General features: G+C 39.6%; 1 protein-coding gene and 1 long non-coding RNA gene across 2 annotated transcripts in view; both read left to right on the top strand.

Moving 5' to 3' along the window:
• Positions 1 to 3,036, top strand: part of IQCM (IQ motif containing M) — a 111,281-nt gene extending 108,245 nt beyond the window's left edge. The window contains 1 exon segment of the mRNA XM_042870529.1: positions 2,764 to 3,036. Coding sequence (XP_042726463.1) covers positions 2,764 to 2,870 — 107 coding nt within the window. The 3' untranslated portion in view covers positions 2,871 to 3,036.
• Positions 3,037 to 8,670: 5,634 nt separating this feature from the next.
• On the top strand, positions 8,671 to 18,031 carry LOC122179574. The gene is made up of 4 exons (XR_006178753.1): positions 8,671 to 8,792; positions 12,753 to 12,824; positions 17,415 to 17,487; positions 17,978 to 18,031. It is a non-coding gene; the product is annotated as an uncharacterized LOC122179574 (long non-coding RNA).
• The last annotated feature ends 7,122 nt before the right edge of the window (positions 18,032 to 25,153 follow it).

Raw genomic sequence — 25,153 nt, 5'->3', positions numbered from 1 at the left:
GTCTTGAGGAGTAATTATATAATACTTTATATATATATGTATATATAATATATTATCTAATATTTTCTATGGTCAGATTTTGTTGTAAACAAACTTAGCGCTCTGGTTTTGGGTTGTTTATTTTCTGGGATACTCCTAGTTTTGTTTCATGTACTTCCACTACCCCGTCTCACTTCTGGTATTATCTCAATGCCGAGATTTTAAGAAACCCCATGTACTCTACCCAACAAGGAGAGTTTAGGTGAGACAGTCTTCTTCATATGCAAAAGATCAAAAGACCAATTGTATCACATGCAGATGAAGAGAAGTTTCAAAAACAATTTGGATTGACTCTTCCTATTTGGACTGTTCTCTGAGCAGTCAAATGTCCTTTTTTTTCTTCATTTGAGCAGAGAAGCAAAGCTTAAATATGTGTATTATATAAATCTTTATTTGGTAATGGATTATTTTATACAATTACTCTATGGATATGGTCTATTTTCCACAGATCCTGCCAAGAGAGTTTCCATTCTGGGGCTTTCTGCTTATTTCTTCCAGCTGCTTCTCTTTTTTATCCCTTCTGTTGTTATTCTCCTCTTGTCTCCCTGTTTTCACTACTGATGGAGGAGAGGCTTGCTTAGACTTTGAAATCATAATATGTTCTTGGCAATTGTTGCTTTCTATACTCTTTGTAATTATTCTCCACCAATTCCAATTGCATTTTCCAATTGAGGACTTGCATTGTTCAGTCTGAGTGCTGAAGGTACACATAACCTTTTAACAGGGTTCATAAGGAATGTGCTGGAGGTAGAGGCACAGCATGAGTAACATGCTGGCCAAAAACAGTGTTGGCTATTTTGACTGTAGCAATGCAGGAAAGAATCCTTTTTAAACAGATCTTCCTTTCCCACCTAGTCCCTAGCCTACTTCACAATATATATCTCTTGATAATCACACCCTGCAAGATCACTGTCAGCAAAAGCGTGATTTGTGGGACTGTCTTGTTGACATAATTTTTTACAGTCGTGTGGTTCTAGATAATGCACAAAAGTGGGGTATGTGTCCATGCTTGTCTGCATGCATATTTTCAACCATCTGTGGTATTAATAATATGTAGTTTTAAAAGAAAATAAATTGTTTTATGTCTGTGGAAGTCATTTGCCTACCTGTTACTGAGATGGCATTCACCCTAGTCTTGTCAGAAGTGAATTGGTCCTCCTCCCTGCAAAAATAACAGTGGGCATCAAGGCAGCAAAGTGCCGTTTCTTCACATGTGAAACTATTTGCAGAACAAAGTCCTTTGTTTGTTTGTTTGTTTGCCTGCATGTTTGTGTTTGTTTTCTCTACTTTTGGAACATATTAGAAAGCATCCTGCTCTTGTTATTTCTTTTGAATAGTCTATTTTCTGTAGAAAGTAATAGCCACATGGTAAACTCTCCTATTCATCAAAACTGTGCCAAATATGTGCCATTTTAAAGCTAAATATATGCTATTTCATTTTACTTTAAAGCAAGCCAAAACACATACCAAGAACACAGCTCTCAGGGTGCTGGTCCTATTTTCAAGTGAGTATTTACTGTGAAAGGCATTTCTCTGCAACAAGCAAAGTTGGTAAGGATATGTTATACAAATGCATTACAGATAACAGTATTTGTCCTCTCCTTATGATGAACTTACCTTTTAGTTGTAAAAACACGTGTTTTGCTATCACTGGCACGTCCTCTTTTGGGTAATGCAATCATTCCTGATTCTCTAGTGCTCCCTTTGATCTTGCATTTTAGGAGAATATCTCCAGGTTATATGAAGATGATCATAGAGTGTCTTGTTCTGAGGAATTAATGTGTCAGTACTTACGACTTTTTGTGTGAACTGTCCTTCTGTAGGTATCATTGTCTGGTGCGTTTTTGGTCCCATTTTTCTTTATGGATGGGTGCCAGGAACTCTAATTTTATTGTGTGCTGGTGATGTTTTTCTTTCTTGATCTGATCAGGATGAGGAACGCAGGTTGGCTGGGGCACTGAGCAACCTAATCTGGTGCCTGATTTAGTGTTTGACAACCCTGCTGTGGCAAGGGAGTTAGATCTAGATAATCATTGAGGTCCCTTCCAATGATGCTATGATGTCTTAAGCTAGCACTCACAGTCCTCTTCGTCACAGCAAAACATGGCCCATTTCAGGGCATAAAAAATAATAGAGGAAGATTCCTGGAGTTATAGGATCATGCGGTAATTATCTTCCTTTTCCAGTATTTTCCTTCATAATATTTTCAACGTGGTTCTTTACCTTTTTGTGAGGTTTGCATTTTAAATATCTGACACGACTTCTTGTTCAAAAAATGTAAAACGTTACTGAGAAACTGTGTTAGCAAATTTTGAAACTAGTTTAAAAACTTGTGTATTACACCAAGGCCAAATTAAGGACATGATATCGTGTTTGAATAAGAAAGATCCAGTAAGGAATTGAGAGTAATCTAGAACAGCAGTTACTTCACTTTAATCACATGGAAAACGGTTCTATATTGCCTGCAAACTTATTGTCTGAGGAGTTCCAGTGACTGTAAAATGAAAATAGGAATAAATATAGTAATATTGTGTCTTTCTTGGACACTTGAACATTGAGTTTTGCTTGCAAATATGGCCTGAATCTATGAACAGGGGGAAGTCAAGTCACTTCAGCTAAATATTTGTTTATTTAGAATATGAGTTTGAACTCCGTGAAACAAGATGAAAACCTATTCTATCAAACTTCTAAGGGCTTTCTGTTGTTGTTTGTTTTTAATTGCAGTATTTTCTCATCGAAAGTCAAAAAAGCCTGATTTTCAAGTGTCAGCTGCATTAGTGACTTCTTCAATGAGAGGGCAGAAAGAAGCGTGCCTCTCTGATCAAAATTGATAGTGCCTCTGCTTGAAAAACTGGTGAAGTCTGAAGAAATCAAGTTCCAGAGTTGACACATTTTCTCATAGGGAAAGAATATTACATCTGGGCGTAAGCAGAACACCAAACTCCTTCATGTTGAAGACATCTTCAACTAGAACATAATAAATGTGAAAATCCATCATGTTACATCATTTTTGACCAAACAGTTTGCACTTCATAGGGTGAATCAGTGTGCAGTGTACACAGTGAATTCGAAGATTAAAACATCATGACTTAGGCAACTGAAAAGTGTAAAATTGTACCAATCTTCACAGAGCAACGGATAAGCCAACATTGTTGCTTTTTTAATAGGATATTTGTCTTTCAAATTTGTAAGGGACAGGGCTTTATACTATCCATCTTTCAGTAAATGGAGAGGCAATTCATTCGCTAAAAAGTCAGTAAGTATTTCAGAATTTGGGGCCTAAAAAGAACAATTGCACTTCTGATTTTTCTCGGTGCGTGCAGTATGACACCTGTTCTCATCACTGTCATAAATCTGTTGTTTAATGTGGAGAGAGGAATCAAGGAGAAAAGGTACTGCTTGTTTCTTTTGCACTGTAAGCACAGCCAACAACAGGTGCAATAAACTCATTGTTATTTTCACAGAGGTTTTTTTTTCCATTTCCTCACAGGCACACCAGCAGCTCGTTCAACATGCAGCCCACCTGGAGGTGAGAGGCATCGGGGATCCTCTAAAATAGATGTGCTGTACCAGGAGAAGTGTATACCCACTCTCAGCTGACTCTGTTTAGGAGTTTAGCTGTCCATCAGCAACTGTTTCTGCCCCTTCAGCCCAAACAAAGTGCTGAAACATCTGGCAGAAGGGAAGTAATCAATGATCATTTCTGGAATAGAAATGACCAACTAGGTTATCAGATAACTGTCCTCCTTTACGTAGTCTTAAGGCATGGGCATGTTGCATATGCACAACTCTTGCTATAGCTTTGAGGGCAGTGAAAAACCTGGATGAGAGGAAATTCAGCACTTACTGATGCTGGTGTATGGATTCTGCCTGCTTTCTCTGAGTGGAAATAGTGCGGTAACTGGAAAGATTCCTTTTTTCTGCCTTTTTAGGTCTTAAACATAAATGTACAAGATAATATTTTGAGTAGATGCTACTGCAGGACATGCACTCTGGCTCTATCCACCTTCTATAAGGAAGGTACCTTTGTCTGCTTCTGGCTTTGAAAATATACATACATATATATATATTTGCTTTTCTATTGGTTCTAGTTTTAGTTTCTATTATTAAATAGATTTTTCTATTATTTGTATTATATTTCTATTATTTTCTAAAAATTTCTGTGCTTTGTTCCTGACTTTGTGGATAACTTTCCAATACTGAACACAGAAAGTAAAGTAACTGGTATTACCTGAGTGGTAATGTGCATCCTCTCTGAGCAGAGGATCCAAAATCTGTTACTATTGCTAAGCATATGGATAAGGGTCACCAATGGTTCCTCCGTTCTTTCAATAACCCATATCACCCAAACATAACGTTGTATCAATAACTAAACTCCCTTTTGCATTTGCCTGAGCCAGCTGCATCCCACAGCAGCCCAATCACCTCTCTCTGCTGTGCCAATGTGTGTTTGTATCTGCTGTGATTACATCAGCATTTGGTACTAGGGTGACATCTGGGTTATGCTTGAATGCACTGCGTTCCTGCTCCTTCTCCCCTGGGGCTTTTAGCTTGACAGTGCAACTATTCATTCAGCTGCTTGAGAGAGCAGCAGTCCCATACCTCCAAGTGGCCCTGTGGCACCATGAGGTTCATGCCCCCTGGGAACTCGCATCTTGCCCCACTGATTGTTTTGCAGAACAGTAGCTCATACTACCAACGCGTATGAGAGGGTGTTTTTGCTATTAAACAACTTTCATAGTTGTTTTGCTATTTCTTAGTATTGACTTGCTTTATGTTTCTTTTTAGGGGAATGAACTTGTTCCAATATGTCTGCAAAAGACAGTGTAAGGTCAATGAAAAGAAGCCTTCACTTTCCGATAGTCAGTTTCTATATATAAATTGGCACTTGATGCTCATCAAAGAACAAGAAATATTGGATATGCTCTAAATGTCCATTGTACTTTTGAGCCAACTACCTGATGGAAGTCATCACTTATATGTAAATGAACTGTCAATGACTTGCCTCCGTTGGCAACCGCTGGACTGTGAAGGGTATGTCTTAATAGGAACCAAAGCTCTTCGCAGACTTTGATTTACTGGAAATAAAATAGAAAAGTCCTCTGAGACTGCAAAGGACACTTGTTTCAGATAAAATGTCTAGACAGTAGCAATATATTTGGGGCTTTTATTATACCAAACCTGCAAATTAGAATAGAGTGCTGAGAAAGTTCCTATGACCCAGCTGAGTTCAAAAACACTGCTTCAGACTGATCCTTGAAACACACTCAAATTAAGTTCATGAGGCTTCAAAAAGGGAAAGAAAGGATGTGCAAGGTCAATGTTCAGGTCTGCTAGAACTCCAGAACTGACCAAATTTTACATTCTTTCTGACAAGGAGGGATTTGCAATGGAACTGTGATTAGAATCATTTAAAGAAAACAAAGATCATGTATTGTGTTTTGCAGCACTAGGTAACATTCTGCTTTACAGTACAGCTCTGGGTGATGGCTTCCTTTCTTTGATTACTGAAAATAAAATAAAAGTAGAAAGATTAATTCTGTGAATTGATACATTATAGGAAAGAAACAATCAGAATGAATCTGACAGCATATTTTGGTAAAGATGACTGTTTTTAAGGATGGCAAGTTATAGAGTATTTCTGATAAAGATGTGTGAATTTCAGAAGATCGAGTTTTTTTGAAAATTAGTTTTGATTTTTATTATTGTCATAATTGGCAACATTTTACCATGCAGAATTTTTGGAAGATTATGGCTTACAAAACTGAAAAACTGATGGGGAGAAATGAATGACTTCTGTCACGATCTGTGTAACGTGGGTTGGTGCTCTTGTTCAAGAGAATTTACGTATACACCAAATGCAAATATAGGATGTGAGAGCTTAGGTATTTAAATTACGACTCTGGTCTGCTATTGGAGTACTCTCAGTTCAATGCAATGAAGCATCAATTTTCAACTTTGAGCAGCTCTGAATCACCTTCAGTATGATTTATTCCAGCTTTCCAGGAATCATCCAGTACTCCTTGAGAACACTTCATTTTTCAGCTATGCAGAGATAGCATGAAGGCACATGTGTTACACAATTTGTCCCCAGATCCATCCTTTCTATTTGAATCTCTGGCTTTGTTATGAAATACTGCAGTTGCTAATTTTTAGATAATGCATTTGTTGCTGAGTTTTCACATAAATGAAACAATAAGTCTAGGAAGCGGTAAATGCCTGGGAACGTCTGGAAGACATTGCATCAGATATTTATGAAGTCAATTTTGTTAGCTGTCAGTTTTTTTGTAGTTCGGGTTTAGGATCCTTGGAGGTGTATAACTCCTCTTTGGCCCTCTTGGGTCCCAAGGTAGGGACTTAGATGATGTTCTCGCTCTCATGTGCTGGTCTTTCACTGGAAGAGTAAGGTGGTATTCAGGCAAAAGACTGAATAGCTCCTGTTGACCTGAATGAGTTAATCTATTAACCACTTCCATCGGAATAGAAAATGAGAAATACTTCAGGAGGATTAGACTGAGTCTGCAAGCATTCTGAAATGTTGTCTCTGGCAGGTACAGAAGGCTCCTTCCAGTTCCACTGGCTGCTAAACCTGAAAGTTGAACAGTCTCAGCTGGGGTCCTTTTAAGTGCAGAGAAATCTAGATTCAATTTTATGCTTGTGTACCTAGGTAGTATACTAAATGACTGCAGTCTATGTTTTTAGTTCGGTGGAATTAATATGAGTCCTAAGGTTAAATGGTATACATTGCCAGTGTAGTGACTACGTTAGCTGTAGTTGTAACAAAAATAAAATTGATTTGATAGTAACCCAAGCCCAAGAGATGAGTCATCAGATAATGTCCACAGAGATAAATTTTGTTTATACTTTCAGAAGATAAATGTTCACCGTTTTCTGAGTTTAAAGGTAACCGTAATAAAAGATTAAATTAAATCTAAGAAATGTATCTGGATAATCAGAATATCTTCTGAGGATTCTTGTTGATATGAATATTTGATACCCTGATCCTAGCCATGACATACCATATTATCTTTTATCTTGTTCTGTGACTGTGACCAATATAAATGCAGAATTAATAGACATAAGTATACAGATATAACTTGATACTGTTTAAATTAGATTGTTTATAGACTTCTCAAGATTTTGTACCTCCCTCTATCCTGGCATGCCATCCTTTGAATATTTGACGTGTCTCTTTTGTGAGAGAATATAAAGCATGAGAAAATGACATTCAGTATTAGAAAACTGAGTCTAAAATGCATGAAGAAATCAGATGTTGAACATTGTCATTAAGTGAGCAAAGGGCAATATTCCTACCTATATTCCTATATTCATTTCGATGAATGTGATTAAAATGTTGCCTGCTATTGCAGAAATTGTCAAAAGGGCTGTTGTCCCTGATGCTTTGACATTATACCTATGAGCAGTACGGTGTTGTAGTAGTTTCAGTGCCTGAAGTATTATCTGGAACATCTATTTTGTGTTCAAGTAAGTGCTATATTTAGATCTCCTTTTATTCTGCCTAAAGTATATGGTACACTAGACCTTAATGTAACCTCTAAGTGTACAGATGCAGCACTGAGGATGGGGGCTAAAAATAGTTATTACTCTAGAAGCAATAATTTGTTTGAAAGCTGTTGCCTGAATTCCCAAGCAGTAGTGAGAGACTGGGACATGCATTCTTTCCCTGCTGGAGAGAAACCTCCTTAGCAGATCCCTTTCTACAGTTGGCAAATTTGAAATTTGTACAAAAGCAGTAACAGAAAAAAGTCAGGAAAATTTCAGCATGCCATTACCTCCTGCAGGAGCATGAAGTACTATTTGTGAAGTCCTCTCAGCAACAGTTACTTTTCGGTGCTTTATTTTCTCCATTGGGAATAAGGTTTCAGTATTATTATCACTATTATCAGTAGGAGTAGCAGTGAAGAGGAAAAATAAAATTGTTTATTATTGGGCCAATCAAGCCCAGCTAGATGAAGGCCAAATTATTTTTTGCTTGTCTGAGTTTGATTTTTAGTCAGTCTGGATGCGTTTTTTGTTTAGCAGAGAACTTCAGTGAGGAGTATGTTGTTTTATGACTGAGGCCAATAGAAAGTCATTGGCATAATAAAACTGCAGATTTTACAATTCAGCGCAGCTGCTCTGTGACTTTTAAGCAACTGTGAAATCACATTGTTTAAACTGTGTTTGTAAGGACTGCTGTCTGGATCCATCTCTTCTCTTTCTCTCTCTTTTTTTTGGCCGGCGCCCCCCCCCCCCCCAGGAATACACCAGAAATCCCTCAGATCAATGATTGGTATTGCAACCATCCATCTTAGTAGGTTTTCATAAACCTCCATTTAGAAGTAGTCACTTAATCACCCTATGTTACTTTCACTTATGAAAATGAAAAGGATGTTACCGTCATCACTGGTATCATCAGTATCATCTATAAGCTTGCTAATACTACTTCACCTGTGAAAATCCATTTGTTTAATTACAAATATGTGTTTGGATGACATATTGATTAAGTACAATGCCCTGAACAAACTGGCATTTGGATTGCTTGTATAACTCTTTTACGACTTCTTCAATTGCAGCACTTGGTAACATGTGGATATATTTTCATATGGTGTTATACAAAGTACAGGCAACTCACTTATAAGAAATACTGTTTGCTGCTCATGGATCTAATTCTTTGCAGTGATGAGCTAGATTTTGGACATCCACTGCAGCCAGGGGTAATGCCTTACTCCCACGAATGAACACTTACGAAGGTGAGTATTAACCTAAGTGGTATCTAAGTTTTCCTGATGTCAAAAACCTTCATTAAACTTACTTTTTATTAAATTGGGCCTTAGGTTAGATTTTAGGTCTAAAACGAAAACTTCTTGTGACAAAGCTGAATCTTTTTTTCCCCACCCTTACTGGCTAATACAATAGGTGTCTGCGTGTGGCATCTTTCGATGGTGAGTCCTGGGGATTTGGACAGCCATGGTCAGCTGGACACGAGTGCAGGTGGTTTAAGTTGTGTATTTGGGATAAAAGGGGAGCTAGTGATGTGGTGAGGAGCAGCATGAAGCCAGCAGGTTTTGTGTGCTTAACAAGAGTAGTGACAAAGAGTAGCTTGCCTATAGTATCAACCTACAGGGTAGGAGCTAGTCCTTGTGGTGACTGACCCTTAAGATTGAGAAGACCAATAGGTCAAGAGTCCTGTAAAAACTGGAAATCTAGTTCAGAGGATTCTGTGTATTCTGTTTGGCTTTTGAACATTGCTGAGAGCCTCAAAAGATGAGCCCAACAGCTGCTGCCCTGAAAAATAAGTGAGATGAAGAGGAGTCTCTGGAGAGACAGGAAAAATGTGACAGAGCATTTGAATTGGAGGCAGCAAGGTTGTGATGTGTTCTGAAAAGGGCACAGACTTCAGAAAAACCTACAAAGTAGACCAAATACACCTTTATGGGTATTTTCTGGGATAAAAGAACTGAGAATACCATCAGGACGATATACACAGAGCATATGATCAGCACAGAGGGTGAAACTGGAAACTATGAGAGCTCAAATGGAAGCGATTGTATAACAATTGTTAAACTGTTTCTTATTACTTAAAAAGTAGTACAAAGGAAGAAGATTATCCTTTTATCTTTGGTAGATTAACTCTGTTTATTGTGTCTGATTCCAGGGGTCAAATCTTTTTATTTACATAAGTTCTAATCAAGAACAGCTTGCGGGTCTCAGTAGAGTTATTGTAACTCTAACTGTGGAGAGAAAAAGAAAAGTTTACCTCCAATACTTCTTTTTTTTTTTTCTTTTTTTTTCTTTTTTTTTTCTTTTTTTTTTTTCCCGCATGTTACAACCAATGGGTCATGAGACAGAAGTACAGTTCGATCTTAGGCAGGCACACCAAAAATAAATGTGTGTTTCACAACCATCTCTCAGAGATACACCTACCCTAAAGCTGCCAAATCCAAAAGGTTTTTACATGCTTACCAGCCTCTTGCATGTAGGGGTCATACGTAGCACTTGGTAGCCTAAAGCGCATGAGACAGATAGAACGGATGTACATTGCCATGTCATTATTACTTTGAAATGTAGGGTATTTCCAGAGCGTGGGTGCAAGAAAGCTTTTGGTACTCTAGAACAGTCCTTGACTTTTATTAACAAGAATTCCTCTCTGTGTAATTAATATGTTAATCAACAGCGGTTGTTCATTCCTGTACTTGGATTTGAACTATGTCTCTTGCACATTAAGGAGGAAAAAGAGAAACTTACTCTTTCCCTGTGCTCCTTCACAACAAAGGAGACATCATACAGCCTGCAGTGCATAAAATGAGGGGGTTAATGCACAAAAATGTACTGCTGAGATAAAGCCTTGACTCAAGTCTGATATATTTTTTAATATGCTTACACAAACAATAACTCAGAGGTTCAGTTTCTATTTTCTTTTTGCATTGCACAAAGGAAACCAAAGTGCTATTAGTCTTTCTCACTCGTTTCTTCGCTTTCTCAAATTAAGATAAATTGCTTATTCTTGTCCCTTAAACAGTAATACTGCTCAGATATTTAACTGGAATCTCCTTCTGACAAGTTTTAATTACAGAATGAGTCAAGCTGGCATTTACCTAGAAAGTTCACACATGCAAATACTCTAGCATCAGACTCCATCTCTGCTGCATTAAAAAAAAAAAAGAAAAACAGCAAGGTGAATTTAACAAAGGCATTAAAGATAAAACGGCATTTAGGCTGAATTTAGAACTCTAAGCACCATTGAAAACCTTCCATATAAGCATATAAGGTTGCATTGCAAGGAAGGGGGGGGGGGAAGACTGGATGCATCTGGTGCGTCGGGAGTGATTACCTGTGTCCATATGTAAGGGCAGGACAGGAGTGGAAAGACATGGGAAGGAGAAACCTGGTATATTCCCAAGCTGGTAAAAGCAAAGGACCCCACTATGCTCTCAGAAGAGAAGGTCTGTTTGAAGTGAGGGTTTTCCCAAAAGTTCCAACAGAATTGGGGAATCAGTTTACATATGTATGGTCCTAAGAACATGACTGCAGCTAACACTTAGCATGTTCCTGATTTGCAGGAGTGTATTGTTTCATAGCCCTAGAATGAACAGGTTGAACTTGATCCTGAGTATTTTCTGCTGAGGACAGAATTCACTTCTATTTGCTAATACATTCTTGTACACAGCACAAAATAATAGTTTAAAAAAAAAAAAAGATGCAATAAATCCAGCAAATCAAGGCTGCTGCTTTGCTCACAGCATAGTCATCAGGCAGCTTGAAAGGCAACTCCAGAGCTGGGATCTAGACAAAAGTGCAGAGGAGCTATGATGTACCCATCATATGTACTTGGAACGAGAGAATAAGGAGCAGAGTAATGTATGAACTTTCTGGCCATAATGAAAGACCTGTGTTTCTCTGATCTTCCTGCAGTTTCCAATGTCTTGTATGCCTAACATGATACTTGACCTGCTACTTATTTGTAAGCCTAAGAGCTTTGATACTGTGGTATTAATAACTGCAAGCAGTAATGGAGAGCTCTTGCAAAATTTCAGGGGCACTGTTAGAGTTTACCCACTTAATGCTGTCCTGGCATACAGCCCAAATGGGTTTATCCCTTCTGTTCACATCAAGCCTACTGGCTGCAAGTGTACCCCAGATAAAACACCTTCAAATTGTAGTAGGTTCTTGTGAAGGTAGCAAAATCAGTTTTTAATTTTGAATTGGTGCCATGGAATGTAAAAATTCTTACAGTATTATTGTATTATGTAACTGACTGCACAGCATACAAAAAAAACAAATGTTGAGTTCACGATGTTTGAGGAAATTATATTTTAGAGACCCAGAAAAATATGACCACAGTGGGTTAGAATGGGGCTGCACAGCCGGAACTGACTTCTAAATGATACAAGCACCTTTAGACCTAGCCGCTAAAATGAGAATGGATTCATATTTCTTATCTTCCTGCTCAGCAGAAACAGAAAGAAATTAGTAAATAAAAATTCCTGAGATTACAAGGTTATAACAAGTCAGAGCTCTAACATTTCAGGAGTGAGGATACGGCAGCATTTGCAAGGCCTGCTCTGAAAGTTATGCCTCTCATTTTACTATATTGGCCCATGATGTTGGTGGTATGACTGTAGAGGCTGAACTTTGCCACCAGTATTCCATTACATTTTGTTGGCATGAGGCAGATGGCAGTAGAGGAGCAGTCTGACAGAAAGGTGTCTGACTTGGAAGCCTGTATAAAACAAAGGTATGACACAGAATTCCTCTATGCAGAAAACATTGCATCCACTGATGTTTATCAACACCTGCTGAATGTTTATGGAGATCAAACAGTGGATGTGAGCGCAGTGAGGTGGTGGGTGTTGCGTTTCAGCAGTGGTGACAGCAACAGTGAGTCTCCTCTGGTGCAGATATTTACGAGCTCAGTATGCAGGCTCTTGTTCGTGGCTGGTGAAGATGGTGTGACTATGCTGAAGAATAGTGTTTTGTAGCTGAGAATGTAATCTATCAAACAGTGTTTTTGTGTTCTTTTATCTGTTCTAATTTCCATGGACATAAATAGGAAGCATTACTTTTGAAACGACATATACTTTGCTTTGGTTTGCTGAATATGAAATGCATGCTGTTTTTCAGAAAAGTAAAGATAAGATGGTGTTTTATTAATGGGAATTGGTCTGCTTTTGCTTCTTTCCATGTTCTCCATATGCTTTATTCTTTTTCAGAAACCTGTTGAGAAAACTGGAAGGAAGAACTTCAGGGATGTAACTACAAAATATACATTTCAGAAAACAAAGGTAAACATATACTAAAAAGGAGGGGAATTCTTGATAGCCTGCAAATTCATAATTGCAAGAATTACTATTTCGTTCACTCAAAATTGTTCTAATTCCAAGACAAAATTTCTCTTGGATTCCAGGAACTAATAAATCCATCAATCGGCAACGAAGGGATAAATACAGCCAGAACTGCCAATAGGAAATGAAAGATAATAGCAAAAGGCCTCTGCTGAAAGCAAATGTTTGTCAAATGTAAAAAGGTAAAATCAGCAGAGTCCAAAATCTCTCTTCTTTTGAGATTTGTCTATAAACAGTCACAGTATACCATTTAACAATGGATTTCTATGTTCTGATTGTTTTATGTAACAATCCCTTTAATGAAGTTGCAATGAGTCCATTTAAAAATAGCCAACAACAACAGTTTGGCTGAACTTTAATACTTGAACTAAAATTGATCTGATCTGATTTTGCAGCAGAAGTATCTTTGAGTGGGTACAGTGCAGCTCTTTCATTGATATCACATCAGCCTTTGGAGCTGATCCAGGCGTGGTGGAAGTTTACATGCAAACCTGACTCACTGAGGGTCTTCCATTCACATCTGATCTGCTTCCAGATCTGATGTCAATGGAGGCAGTATACATCCTACGCTGCTGCTCTCCAGTTTGGCCTTCCTCCAGAAAGTTAATGTTTTTCTTCAGTTGCATCCGTGCCTCTGAGGAAAAAGAGAATGACATCCGTACGTTTAAAATTAAAGCAGAGTCAACATTTTGAGTGAAAAAAACACACGTGTTTGTAGACTTACAGTCATACGGTGAAAGGGTAAATTTCTTGAAATAACAGTTTTGATCTCCAAGCTGCTGAGGCTATTGAGTTGGTTATATTCAGTTGAAAGAGATCAGCAGAAAGATGTATGTAGATTGCTATGGTTTTCCTTTGGTAGCTAAATTTTGGTCCATATTCTTTACTGTATTTTTATTTTTTTTTTAATCAAAGACGAGAATTTGGCATGAGGTCAGTAAATTCATATTCAATATATGTGAAAAAGCAGTTAACCTGGAAAGCTAGTGAAGGCAACTCGAGACAGGAGACCAGGATTCTACCATCACCCTTTTTGTTGCACTTGAACATAGCTCTAATGTGTTTTCTGAGGAGAAATTTGGATTATTGCAGTTGCATAATGGAACAAATGCAAATAAATTCCAAAGAAAATGATTCCCTTGCATGCAGAATGAAACCAGACCGCAGGAAATCGTTTATTGCAGAATCCTTCTAAGTCCAGAACAAAACTCCTCTAGTTTTGTTTAGCCCAGGAAAGAGGAAGCTGAGGGCAAGTCTCATGGTAGCTTACAGCTCCTCACAAAGGGAGCAGAGGGGCAGTGATGAGCTCTCCTCTCTGGTGACACAGAAATTTTGTAATGAGAGCAAGATGAAATGTTTGGTCCTTACCATGTATCTTTATTTATTAAATATTATTTTTGAAGCTCTTTTGGTATAATAACAAGTGAAGTGAGCTAAAATCTTGGATCTCTATGATATTAATATGATTTTGGATCAACTACTGTTGGTAGCAATACTTCACAAACAGATCTGAATGCCACCTAGTTAGATATATGTGGCCCTGGCCCTGACCTCTTGTCGACTGGCTTGTGTCATTTTACCATTTTACTAAATACAGTGGTTAGAAGTGCTTATTATTTTCCCTCAGTTAAGTGTGGGTGTGCTGACTTGTGCACCACAATGCCTGACAAAAAAGGGTTGAGAGTATGAAGAAAATGACAACCGTATCTGTATCTGCCTCTTCTTCTCTTTAGCAGAAAAGGAGAGAGCTGTGTTTCACTGAGCTGGAAAAGCATGACAAAATGGCACCTGCCACCAATGCTACAAGGCATTCCAGCCCCCTAGCCTGGCTGCAGGCATTTTCGAGTGCACTGCACTGATATTTTCATAGATTTTGAGAGCATTCATTCTCTTACGCCGCTGTGTAGAAAAGCCACACATGAGAAATCTTTTTCTTATTAAATCTAAACATAAAAAGAAAATTTCACAAATCTGTTGGTCTGGCTGTTTCCCAGTCATATGTCATCTGAATTACATTACCACAATATTCCAGACATTAAATTAAAGACAGTAGGAACAAGTATAGTTGACATCTGTGCAACATTTAAAACTAAGGAACTTCCAGTGGTTTCTTTAATCCCAGCCAAATTACGGCTTTTACCACACTCTTCCTTCTATAATGCCAATTTTTTTTTTTCCTCTCTTGCAAATGCATTCACAAGATCACAACTGTGCAGCTGCAGGGCGCCCGTTGCTGTTGCTGTGTGGGCTGGCCCTGCCCGCAGTCATACTGAGGAGAGGAGGGGATGTTGTCCTGCCTTCCCCATTTTGGAAGGTCTTAGCAGGGATCACAGGGAATGCGCAGTGCCAGGAAAAGACAAGTCCTGGTGCTCCAAGCAGAGTGGTCACCCCTTCTTTTGCTCAGTGTAGAGAAGAAATCAGTTAAGGGTCGACTGTCCTCACAAGTAGCGTGTGTGACACTGGAATGTGGCAGCCAGAGAGACTGTGAAACCTACGTCCTTGGTAGTTTTCAAGACTCAGTGCTGCCAGCGGTGAGCTGGGCCATGGTGCCAACAATCCACTTATAAGAAAGGATAGAAGAAGATCATCTCCAGGGTTTCCTTCAGCTAAAGTTTAAACACTTGCTCCTGTGTTATGAGGGAAATATGGCAATAGCCTTCACAATAGCATCGGAGCAGTGGTTGCTTAATCCTAACTGTGACTTCTGATGATCTACCTGCAATGAGGTGGAGGACTTGTTGTTTCTCTCCACTTCTTATGGTGAAAAACCTTAAAAGCATCTGGTTAACAGGCAAGTGCCTATCGAGCAGTCCATCGGTGCCCACTGTCGTCCCAGGGGCTCCTCACTGCAGCCCACCCACTGTGGCTGGCCTGCATGGGAGCGATGAGGGATGCCTTGCAACGCCCTACATCCCCTTGTTTTCCTCTGTGTTTGTTCAGCTGTGAGTATATTTGGAAATGCACTGGTGGTGGATGGGTTGTTTTGGCACAGCAGAAGGAAGACTGTGGTAGAAGCACTATGTTTTCCAGAGCAATTATCTGATTGATATCATTCTTCTTTCCTCTTAATAGAAACAATCCTCTATGGTTTTGAAATGAACTTAACCACACAGGCCAGAAAAATTATATTTTGGCTTAGTTTACTTGAACATAAATAGTATTTTCTGTGGAGTCGATCAGGCAAAGGTAAATATAATATTGTGAGATGTTACAAGAGAAACATTTCCTCTACCTTAATATTTCCATCACTAACTATTCTGGTGTGGAAAAGCCGTGATATCTACATGTTCATTTCCCAAGGGAAAGAAGAGTAAAATAACTTGATAAAGCATAGATGCTTTCTATGACAATGAAATGCTTTGCATAGAAAAATATGTGAATGCTAGCAGAAATGAACTTTTCATTTTTTGCTCTAAGTATCTGTTCAATATACTTTTTTCTTTGTTAAATTTGGAGATTGAGGCACGGAAAGGAAAGCTGGGAGTATACTTTTTTGTTTTTAAAATTTCCAGCCACATTCTGATATGTGGGCTTTAGCAGATTGCTTACAAAGACTGCATGTTGTGATGAGAGCAAGAGGGAACCTGTCTTAATTTCATTTTACAGAGCACCAATGGTGCTTTGATGTATCCCTCTGTGTTGTCCCACTGAGCTCTATGTCGTTAAGGCTATGCAATCTTTTAAGCAGTGGATATCAGAGGGCAAGTAGGATCTTCTCATGTTTCTGGGCAGATTTGTTTTCTGTGGATTTTTTACCCTGAAAGAAGAAGCTTGAGAAGTGCAATTTTCATTGGGAGCACTCCTTCTCAAGCTGCAAGGGGTAGATATTTGGGTACAGTCCCTGGGGTAGTGACACCCACACGTGGAAGTCAAGCAGACTGTGAGGAAGACCCTGGCATAGTGACTAAAGCACCACACTAGATTATTTTCCCTTAGGGCCCACGGGTTTGTGAGTGAAATAGGGAAGGGATGTTGGTACTCTGGCTACTGCCCACATTAGAGAGTGGTGTATTCCACTTCTATTTGCTAAATTATACCAGTCAACCCTCGCTCTTAGTTTGGGAAGGAAGGCATGAGACCTCCCCAGTTCTCTGAGATTCAGGTAACAAATGGAAATGAAAGAATGAATTTCCCTCTGCCACCTCTTTTATTTTTCTTTCTTCCTTGTTTTTTTTTTTTTTTTTTTTTTTTTTTTAAGTTCTGGTAGCCTGCTTATGACACTGACAGACAACTATTTAAAGCTATCCCTTATAACATCTTTTTCCTTATGTCCAGACCTAAACTTGAATATCTGCAACAAGTAAGCAAGCTTCAGTTTAGTATGTACATACTCCTAAAAGTAAGTATGTGCATGTTGTTCCCTCTGAGGGATCAGAGAGAAAGGAATGCTATTTGACATTTTATTTCTATTTTGTTGTTCTCTTTCATTTGCTTACTATTCAGTTATGATTTTTAAACAGCTACAAACAATGAGATTCAAATACGAAGTCCAACTGTTTTAACATCAGCCAGATATCTGATATCTTCCAGGAGATCTAGGGTCCAGAAATCAATGAATAAATTGCCATCATCCAGTGAATAAAACAGTCATCCAGTCATCTGAGTAAGTACAGCACAGATGTGCCCTTTCACTTCACTAACATATACTGTATGCAGAATACCTTAAACATGATGCAATTTCATGTTTCATACTATGTCCTTTTTTAAAACATCATCTTCATTTGCAAAAGGCACTGCTACAAATGTGATCGCTGTTATTGTCTGTTGCAGTTGACTAGTCATTCTAGAAACTTTTTTTCCCCAGCTGATAAAAGAGAACATTTTAATATAAATCAACTCAGTAAAAATATTTATTAAAACAACAGTCAATAATCTGCTTCTCCTACTATGCATCTTGTATTGTATTAGAGTAAGAGCACATATTATCATCTTACTATAAAGAAAACTACTGAAATAAAAAGATTTATAAAACAGTAACAGTAAACAATCTGCTCAATTAGGCTTCTTAATTACTTAGGTGTGTAATTATAGAAGTGACATAATGTTTATGTGAGCATCTGAAGAATAACAATAAGTTGCAATGTGTTTTCTAGCAAGGAAGATTTATTTAAATGAACCAGCTCTGAGTCCAGCAGGGCTACTCACATGACAACAGAAGAGTGAACAGGGAGAGGCATTCCCTAAGGCACAGTCAAAAGGGCACAGAAGCAAGGCTGTGGAATATGAGATTTGATCAGTGTCTGAAAGGTTAGTGCTCGGTCTCATTTTTCTTCTGCTCTATTTCAAGTATTTGTGCAGAAGTGGTGGGCAGCATAAACAGAGCTTAGATCGATGGTGCTCCCAGCTGTGCCAGGTGAGCAAGGAGTTGTAAAGCTGGGGAGATGCTTTCTTCCTTTTAGAGCTCATGTGTCTTGCACTGTCATTGCCTGTCTCCTACTTTTTGTATCTCGTTTGCTCATTTGGTTAAAAAAAAATACAAAACATCTAGTCTCTGTGTCTTATTTCTAGACATCTCTCCTAATCACTCAGCTTACAGAGCAAATTCATCCTCATTACATCAAATTTTGCTCCGTATAGCCCTCTTTCATCTCTAATCTTCCCATTATGACAGGAAAACATGCCCTGCAGCCATGCTTTATGATGTCAGATTGAGGGGCTTCTGGCTGGATGAGCAAAAGACTATTTAACAGGGAATTTTAAATGTGTATGTTCTGACTGCATAGTCATCACTGGTCGCAAAAAAGAAAGGAAATGCCTCTGCTTAGCTTGACCTGTAGTTTCCTTTCTGCAGCAGTATAAGATAATTTCAAGTAGAAAATACAGCTGAGGGTTGGCCTTCTGCGTCCATCTGGTACAAGTGTTCCTGATGGCAGAGCGTCAAGGCCTAGAGTGTGGGGTGCCATTTGTGACCAGCCAGAGTGCTTGTTCTGTGGCATTTCAACTGACCTGAACCTGGCCACCTGCTTTAATATTGTAGTCAAAATAATTCATTTTTATTTTTGAGTCGTATTGGTAGCCTACTCCCGGTAGGCTGCCTGAAGTGTTGTCTGTAGTGTTTTCATAGCAGAAAAATGACTTTCAAGATAATGCCCCTCAGGATGTACTGGAATTAGCACATCCTTCCCCTGCTTTGGCTGCAACTCATTCATGAATAACTGTCCTTATTGGTAGATAACACATAGGGTGGCCTAAGACCTTGAGGAAGTGCTAGCAAAGCTGGATTTTGTTGCATCACAAGTGTGCAATGCTTTGAACCACTTTTTACATGAGCGTTAAAAAAAAGTGCAAGAAGTGGCTTATGGTCAGTGATTTGGAGTGAAAGTACTGAAGACCTCGGTTCAGTACAGCTTTTATGATACTACTATATGAGCAATGAGCAACAGAAATTGCTGCTCTGAAGAATGAGATTTCTCTTCCTATGTTGCTACTTCATCCCTCTCAGATACTTCCCATGCCTTGTCCATGGTGTCCAGCTGTCTACACCTGTACTGAAGTTTCATCACATGATATGTGTTAGATTAGGAGATACATAGGGATATTTATTGTAATGTCCTGAAGAATTTCCTGGCTGTAGTAGATCCTCTTACCCCCAAGGAACCTGGAAAGTAACTCTAGTTCAGAGAATGAGGATGGGAAGATTATTGGTGTTTAATACAGATTGTGAAAATTGAGATTGTCTTCATGCTCACCCATGATAGTTAACCTTACATTGCTGCCTTTTCTCCTTAAGTAAAGTACTGTTCACAGTTTTTGTAGCATTCCATACATTTCCCTAGAATTTCCAAAGGAGTTACTTAGTGTTTGTTTTAAGTTAAGCAAGGAAGTTAACATGCTTTGAAGTTACTCAGACCTGATCACAGCTGCCAAGAATGACTGGAAATATTTTGAAGCCTGAGCAGATCAGGGTCACTGGTCTTCTTGGTGGGAACAGCCACACACTCTGCACACCAAGCTTAGGAGGGAAAGGTGACTCCAAACCTGTATCAAGCAAAACGCGACTAGCACCACCTGCAAGTACAAGTCCATGTTGTGAGGAGCAACCAGCTAAGGGTGGCCACTGTTACAATGATTTAACCAGTAAGGAATCCAGGCATTCCTATGTAGGGACAGAATTTGATGCGCATCAAAAATTAACAAGATCTAGCAAATTAACAGCTTCTTTGAAACTCAGATAAACTTCCTCTGCTACCAAAGGTATTTCAGAGCATGTATCATACATAGAGATTTTTGGTTTGGGGACTGTGCATGTCACATCCTGATTGTACTGTTGTACTCTCTTCTATAGGCAGCTTGCTGTGATGCAGTGGCTTTTTCCAAAGCAGGTTTTATTTGGATTGTTGTTCCCCAGGCTTTGACTAGTGGAGAAAAAAGCAGGCACTGGACATGAGTGATACAGAGATCTGCATGAATCAAGTTGGGGCTGTCAGTGAGGCTTCCTGCGGTGTGACTCTGCAGTTCTAGCATGGCATTTGGTGCCAGCTGTGAGCACCCATCCTGTGATGGTCAGGGAGCTCCCTGATGCCCTTGCCCTGCATGCAGACAAGTTGTGATTCCTTCTTCCCCAGTAAACTGTGGAAAAGTTAAATGGCTTTTGGGGCACTTAAGAAGACTATGGAAAAATGCTGGAGGGATGTCGGCACTTCCATGATTTAGCCTAAAAATTCCTCTCAGCAGAGCGAATGTTCAGAGTCAGAGGGGAAATCTCGCCTGTAGCTGTGTACAAGCCAACTAACTTGGTCTGAAAGGACTAAATTAACCTTAGATAAGAAGTTTTTGTGCATGGTTGGTTAGCATATTAGAGATGTCTATATGAAAGCCCAAGCAAAGTGAAGGGAAGAAGGAGGCCTGGCCAGTCATCTGCCCAGCCTGGCCTGATCTCTTCCCACCCCCTGCATCAACCCTGGACCCGGCTTCCCTGTCTTACCTGCCAGGGCTGCTGGCACTCAGCATGAAGTGCTGTCCCACGCTCTAACATTGGTTTACCGAGAGCTGTTAACTTGAGGTTTTTCCGGTTTTGTTTTTGATTTTCTTTTTCTTTTTTCTTTTTTTTTTTTTTCAGAACCACCCACCTTCACTTGCCAAACAAATAGAGGGGACCCCCTGCTACTCCCTGGCTGCATTTAAAGAGGGATTTCAAGTTGAAGGAAAGGGATACTTAGTGTGGCAAGTGGATCTCACAGACAATGGTAAGTGCAGTGCAATCACTCTGTTGTGCTTTGTTTCAAATGTCATTGTATTTCAGAAAGTGACTACTATACATTACTTTCGGTAGTCAGAAAAGCGTAATCCTTAATTGGATCTTTGTTTGACAGTTACTTATCCCATACTCAGGAATTGGCTGTCCACTTGACATGACAAAATCATTCTTCATCAAGCTGAGTATGAGCTTCATCTTGTTCAAAGCATCCTTGCATCCCTCAGGCCCCAGCTCCAGCAGGAATGGCAATTCACATGCTTAAAGCATAGTAACCCTTTTGGGCATCACCTGCCTGCAGTGAGAAGTAGAACTAGTGTGGGTTGTCTATGGCCTGGGTTATACATTCCAGATTTACTGTGCTTGCTATGTGAAGAATGAAGTTGGCACTTGACAGCTGGTGGCATTCTCAGAATGTATGGTGGCTGCTGCATCTCAGTTCTGTGCTGACGCAGGGTCAGGGGCTGCCTGGTAGTCTGAGATAAGACCATGCTTTGTCAAGAGGTTTCTAGGCTACAGAGGCTACAAAACCAAGAGCTGTCTAGAAACACATCACTGTTAGTCCTTTGGAAATCACCACACGCACAAAAAGGACAACAGTAGCATGCATATTAAGAGCAGGAGTTACATGCAAAACAACTGCTTTAAACCCTCCTTAAGACCCTAAAATAACCTTGAAGCTCCTCTGAACCCCGTCTTTCAGGATTCCTTGTGTGCACCTACAGAAAAGAGTCTGTATCTGAGTTGCTGTTCTACTACACTCCCTCCTGAGGTGCTGGAATGGTCTCTTTGCAGTCAGTTGTACAGTAAAAGTCTCAAAATCCCTTTAAGTTGAAAATTGGGTCTAGCCTGCTGTGTAATGAGCAAAGATCAGGGAATCACAAAGATGTGTATGACCATTTTTTGATTCTCTGAATTAGACTGGAGACTAAATGGATTAGACCAGGATCTCCAGCCTGCCCTCATTATTATACTAAAAATATTTTACCGTAACTTTGCAGATGGCAAGCTTGATAAAATATATGAAGTTTGAGATTTAAGCTATGCAGTTGGTGAAACTGCCATAATGTAGAGCTAAAAAAATACAAATATATTTATAGCAATTATTTTGATCTTACATATCAGGCAGCAGCATGAAAGGAATACAAATATATGTATGTATTTATGCTCCTTAACCAAAAGCTGGAGTTAATAATAACTGATGTTTGGAGTTAATTATAATTGAAGCTTGGGGTCTTCATTTGTATATGCAGGACAGTCCCCCAGAGGTGTCTGTGACCAGGTTTATAGCTAGAGACAAGAAATTTGCTCACCATTGGAAACATGCATACTCCTGTAGAGTCATTTTGGGAGGGAAAATTACTGTATTGAGGCAACATGTTCAGGTAAAGCCAAAGGTAGGATTAGGTTAGTCATGGAAGGTCTCATCTCCTGACCCCTAAATATTTGGAGGGAAAGAGCAAGTAACAGAAGTTGATGCAGTGTTGTTGCTTTCAAATATCTGTCTAGAGTCAGAGCTATCATCAGATGAACTTACTCATGGGAACTGGAATTGCACTAGCTTGGGCTTGAACTGGCTTGGAAACAGTTTTTCCATCCTGCAAAATGTAAGCTTTGTCTTCTTTGTCCTTTCTCAATCTGACATAAATTTTTCAGGAAAAAGGCAGTTCATTCCTAGTAGGTATGTAATCAGAGAATCTTCCCAGTCTCAGGGAGCCTGGGCTGAAGGGGCTGTGCTGTCATTTTCTGCATTTCTGGTGGGAGAAGCTCCTATAGGGGGGCCTTTCTTCTCTTCTTTTGGCAGAAATTCTGCTCTGGACATGAGAAAGTGTTCAGTTCACTGGAAAATATTATTGCAGAGCATTTTGATTTTGATGAAAAAGCGTTTTCTTTTCCTTCGTGAATGGAAAATATGACCCTCACTCTGTATTAGCTGTGTTTTGCATGCAGGCAAACACAATTCTTCCCACAACAGTTCCATTTTACATGCAAGTATAAACACATTTCTCTTTGTTATTGGTTCTGGAGTACTTCGAATAGGAAATCATTCCCAGTACTGATAGTAAGTGCAGCTTACAGGCAGCTTGTTGGCCTCATACCTTACATGCCCCGCTAGTCCATGGAATGCTTTGTTCTGCTGGGAAGAAGCGCCTCTTGGTTTCTTGCATGTTTTGTAGTTTCTTGATGTGTGCAATAAGGACTGTGCACTATGCTCAAATTTGCATTTTAGACAGGCATGGTCTCAGCCATCCCCTGTGATAAGAACAATTATTCTGACCTCTATCTATCTAGATCCTTGCCTCTTTAGCTGCCACACTTTTGGCATTTTGTTTCTTAGATAAAAGCTAAAAGCCAAGCATCGAAACTGAAATTATTACATTAATGTGTGTGAACACACAAATATCCTTCTATAGCTCAGAAGCTCTTCATTTCATTATTTCCCCTGCCAGAGATTTCTTGCGAGGAAAGATTGCACCAGAAGGAGAGACAAAGGTAGGTGAGTGGTAGGGTAGATAGGTAGGTAAGTAGCCGCCTAAAGAAAGGGCAGAAGAGGCCAATGTGGAAAGCCTTTGTTTGAACTGCACTGAACATTGTTTCCTGGAGCCTTTCACAATAGCTGAAGGACTTTGTGTCTGGCAGGTAATTGTAGTCTGCCAAGGTTTGATGATGGAGAAGCAAACAAAACAAATTCATAAAACATGTCTGCAGTACATGCGCTACAATCAGCTGGGTCGGCTGGCTCTGTAGAAAGAGCCAGCATACAAGACCTGGGAAGTCCCAGCAGCTGTGCTCTAACCCTGAATGCTGTGTATTATTTATTCACTTCGTTCTGCCTAAGCTGGGACATGAGGACAGACATAAATGTGATTTGCCTTTTAGAGTACATTTGAACAGATGTAACAGGTGTCTGTCAGTGCATTTACCTTGTGTGAGGAATGCTTGCTGTAATTGCTTGCGTGCCAGGGCAGGGCTTACAGTGTTTGCTAAATTCAGAGCCCTCCAAAGCTTGGGCTCACATGAAAGGGTGTGTAACTCAGGGTCCTACAGAGCATGGGGCCTATTGCAGCTGTGCTGTTCTTGCTTGCCTACAGCCATCCCTGAGGGTAAGTCCCCTGAAGCCAGGCTTGCTTGCTGTAATGCTGCCAGGAGGCAAACTTAAACACGAAACAGAATAACCTACATTAGTAATAGGATTTTCTTTCCCTGTTGACTCTGTGTAGTAAGATTTCCATCTTCATAAGGGCGTATTTTTTTCTTTTTCGTGCAGCCAGCCAATACTGTTTTTTCACAGGAAATCATGATTTCTTTCTGTCTGTTCTGCAAGTGACACGATGTGAGCCTGCTCTAAAGAAGAAAGCATGTAGCTGCAGTTAGCCTGGGAATAAATGTGCTTTGCAGTATAATAGTCTGGGCTCTGCACCGACCACAGCAACATGGCTGCTGTTTTGGAGCTCTCTCACACCTGTCCAAAGAGAAACATAGGCAGCTAGAGTTTGCTTCTGCCTGGAAAATAGCGTGGATACATACCCACACACATGCTGGCCAATCCTATAAGCACAGACAAATCCTATGAGAAATGAAAGGCAATGCACATCATCCTGGCTTTACCTTACTATGAAATTTAGGATTTAACTCTGCTATCTTGCTCAGGAATGGGAAGTCAGTGGTGAAAGATGGATATTAATGGTGCATTCAGAGTTGATTTCTCCTGTGTTGGTCAAACTGTTTAAAGAAGGAAAGAAATTCTAGTTGTAGTTGTGCATAGCTTTGTCTCAAAATAGACAGTCTTGGGTTGTATTCACAGGCTTTGGATAGAGTCACTTTTAGCTTATTGACACTTTTTTACTGAAAAAAATTACTTTGAAACCACTGACAGACTCACCAGTTGTATGGTAGACAGGTGACCCACGGAGTCTAAGGACACCTCCTGACAGTATGCAGCTTAACCAGCCATGCAAGGTATGTCTTCATAGCCACAATTAGCAGCAAAGCCTGGCACTGCTGAGGATCGATGACATAGTGACAGTTTCAGTGCAAGCTGTCTGACCCAGTAGTCTGGCCTTTGCATCAGCCA

Source organism: Lagopus leucura, unplaced genomic scaffold, assembly GCF_019238085.1.
Source record: "Lagopus leucura isolate 7727_CA_CO unplaced genomic scaffold, USGS_WTPT01 Super-Scaffold_100004, whole genome shotgun sequence".
Taxonomy (NCBI): domain Eukaryota; kingdom Metazoa; phylum Chordata; class Aves; order Galliformes; family Phasianidae; genus Lagopus; species Lagopus leucura.
This window is presented reverse-complemented; position numbering and strand designations above follow the sequence as displayed.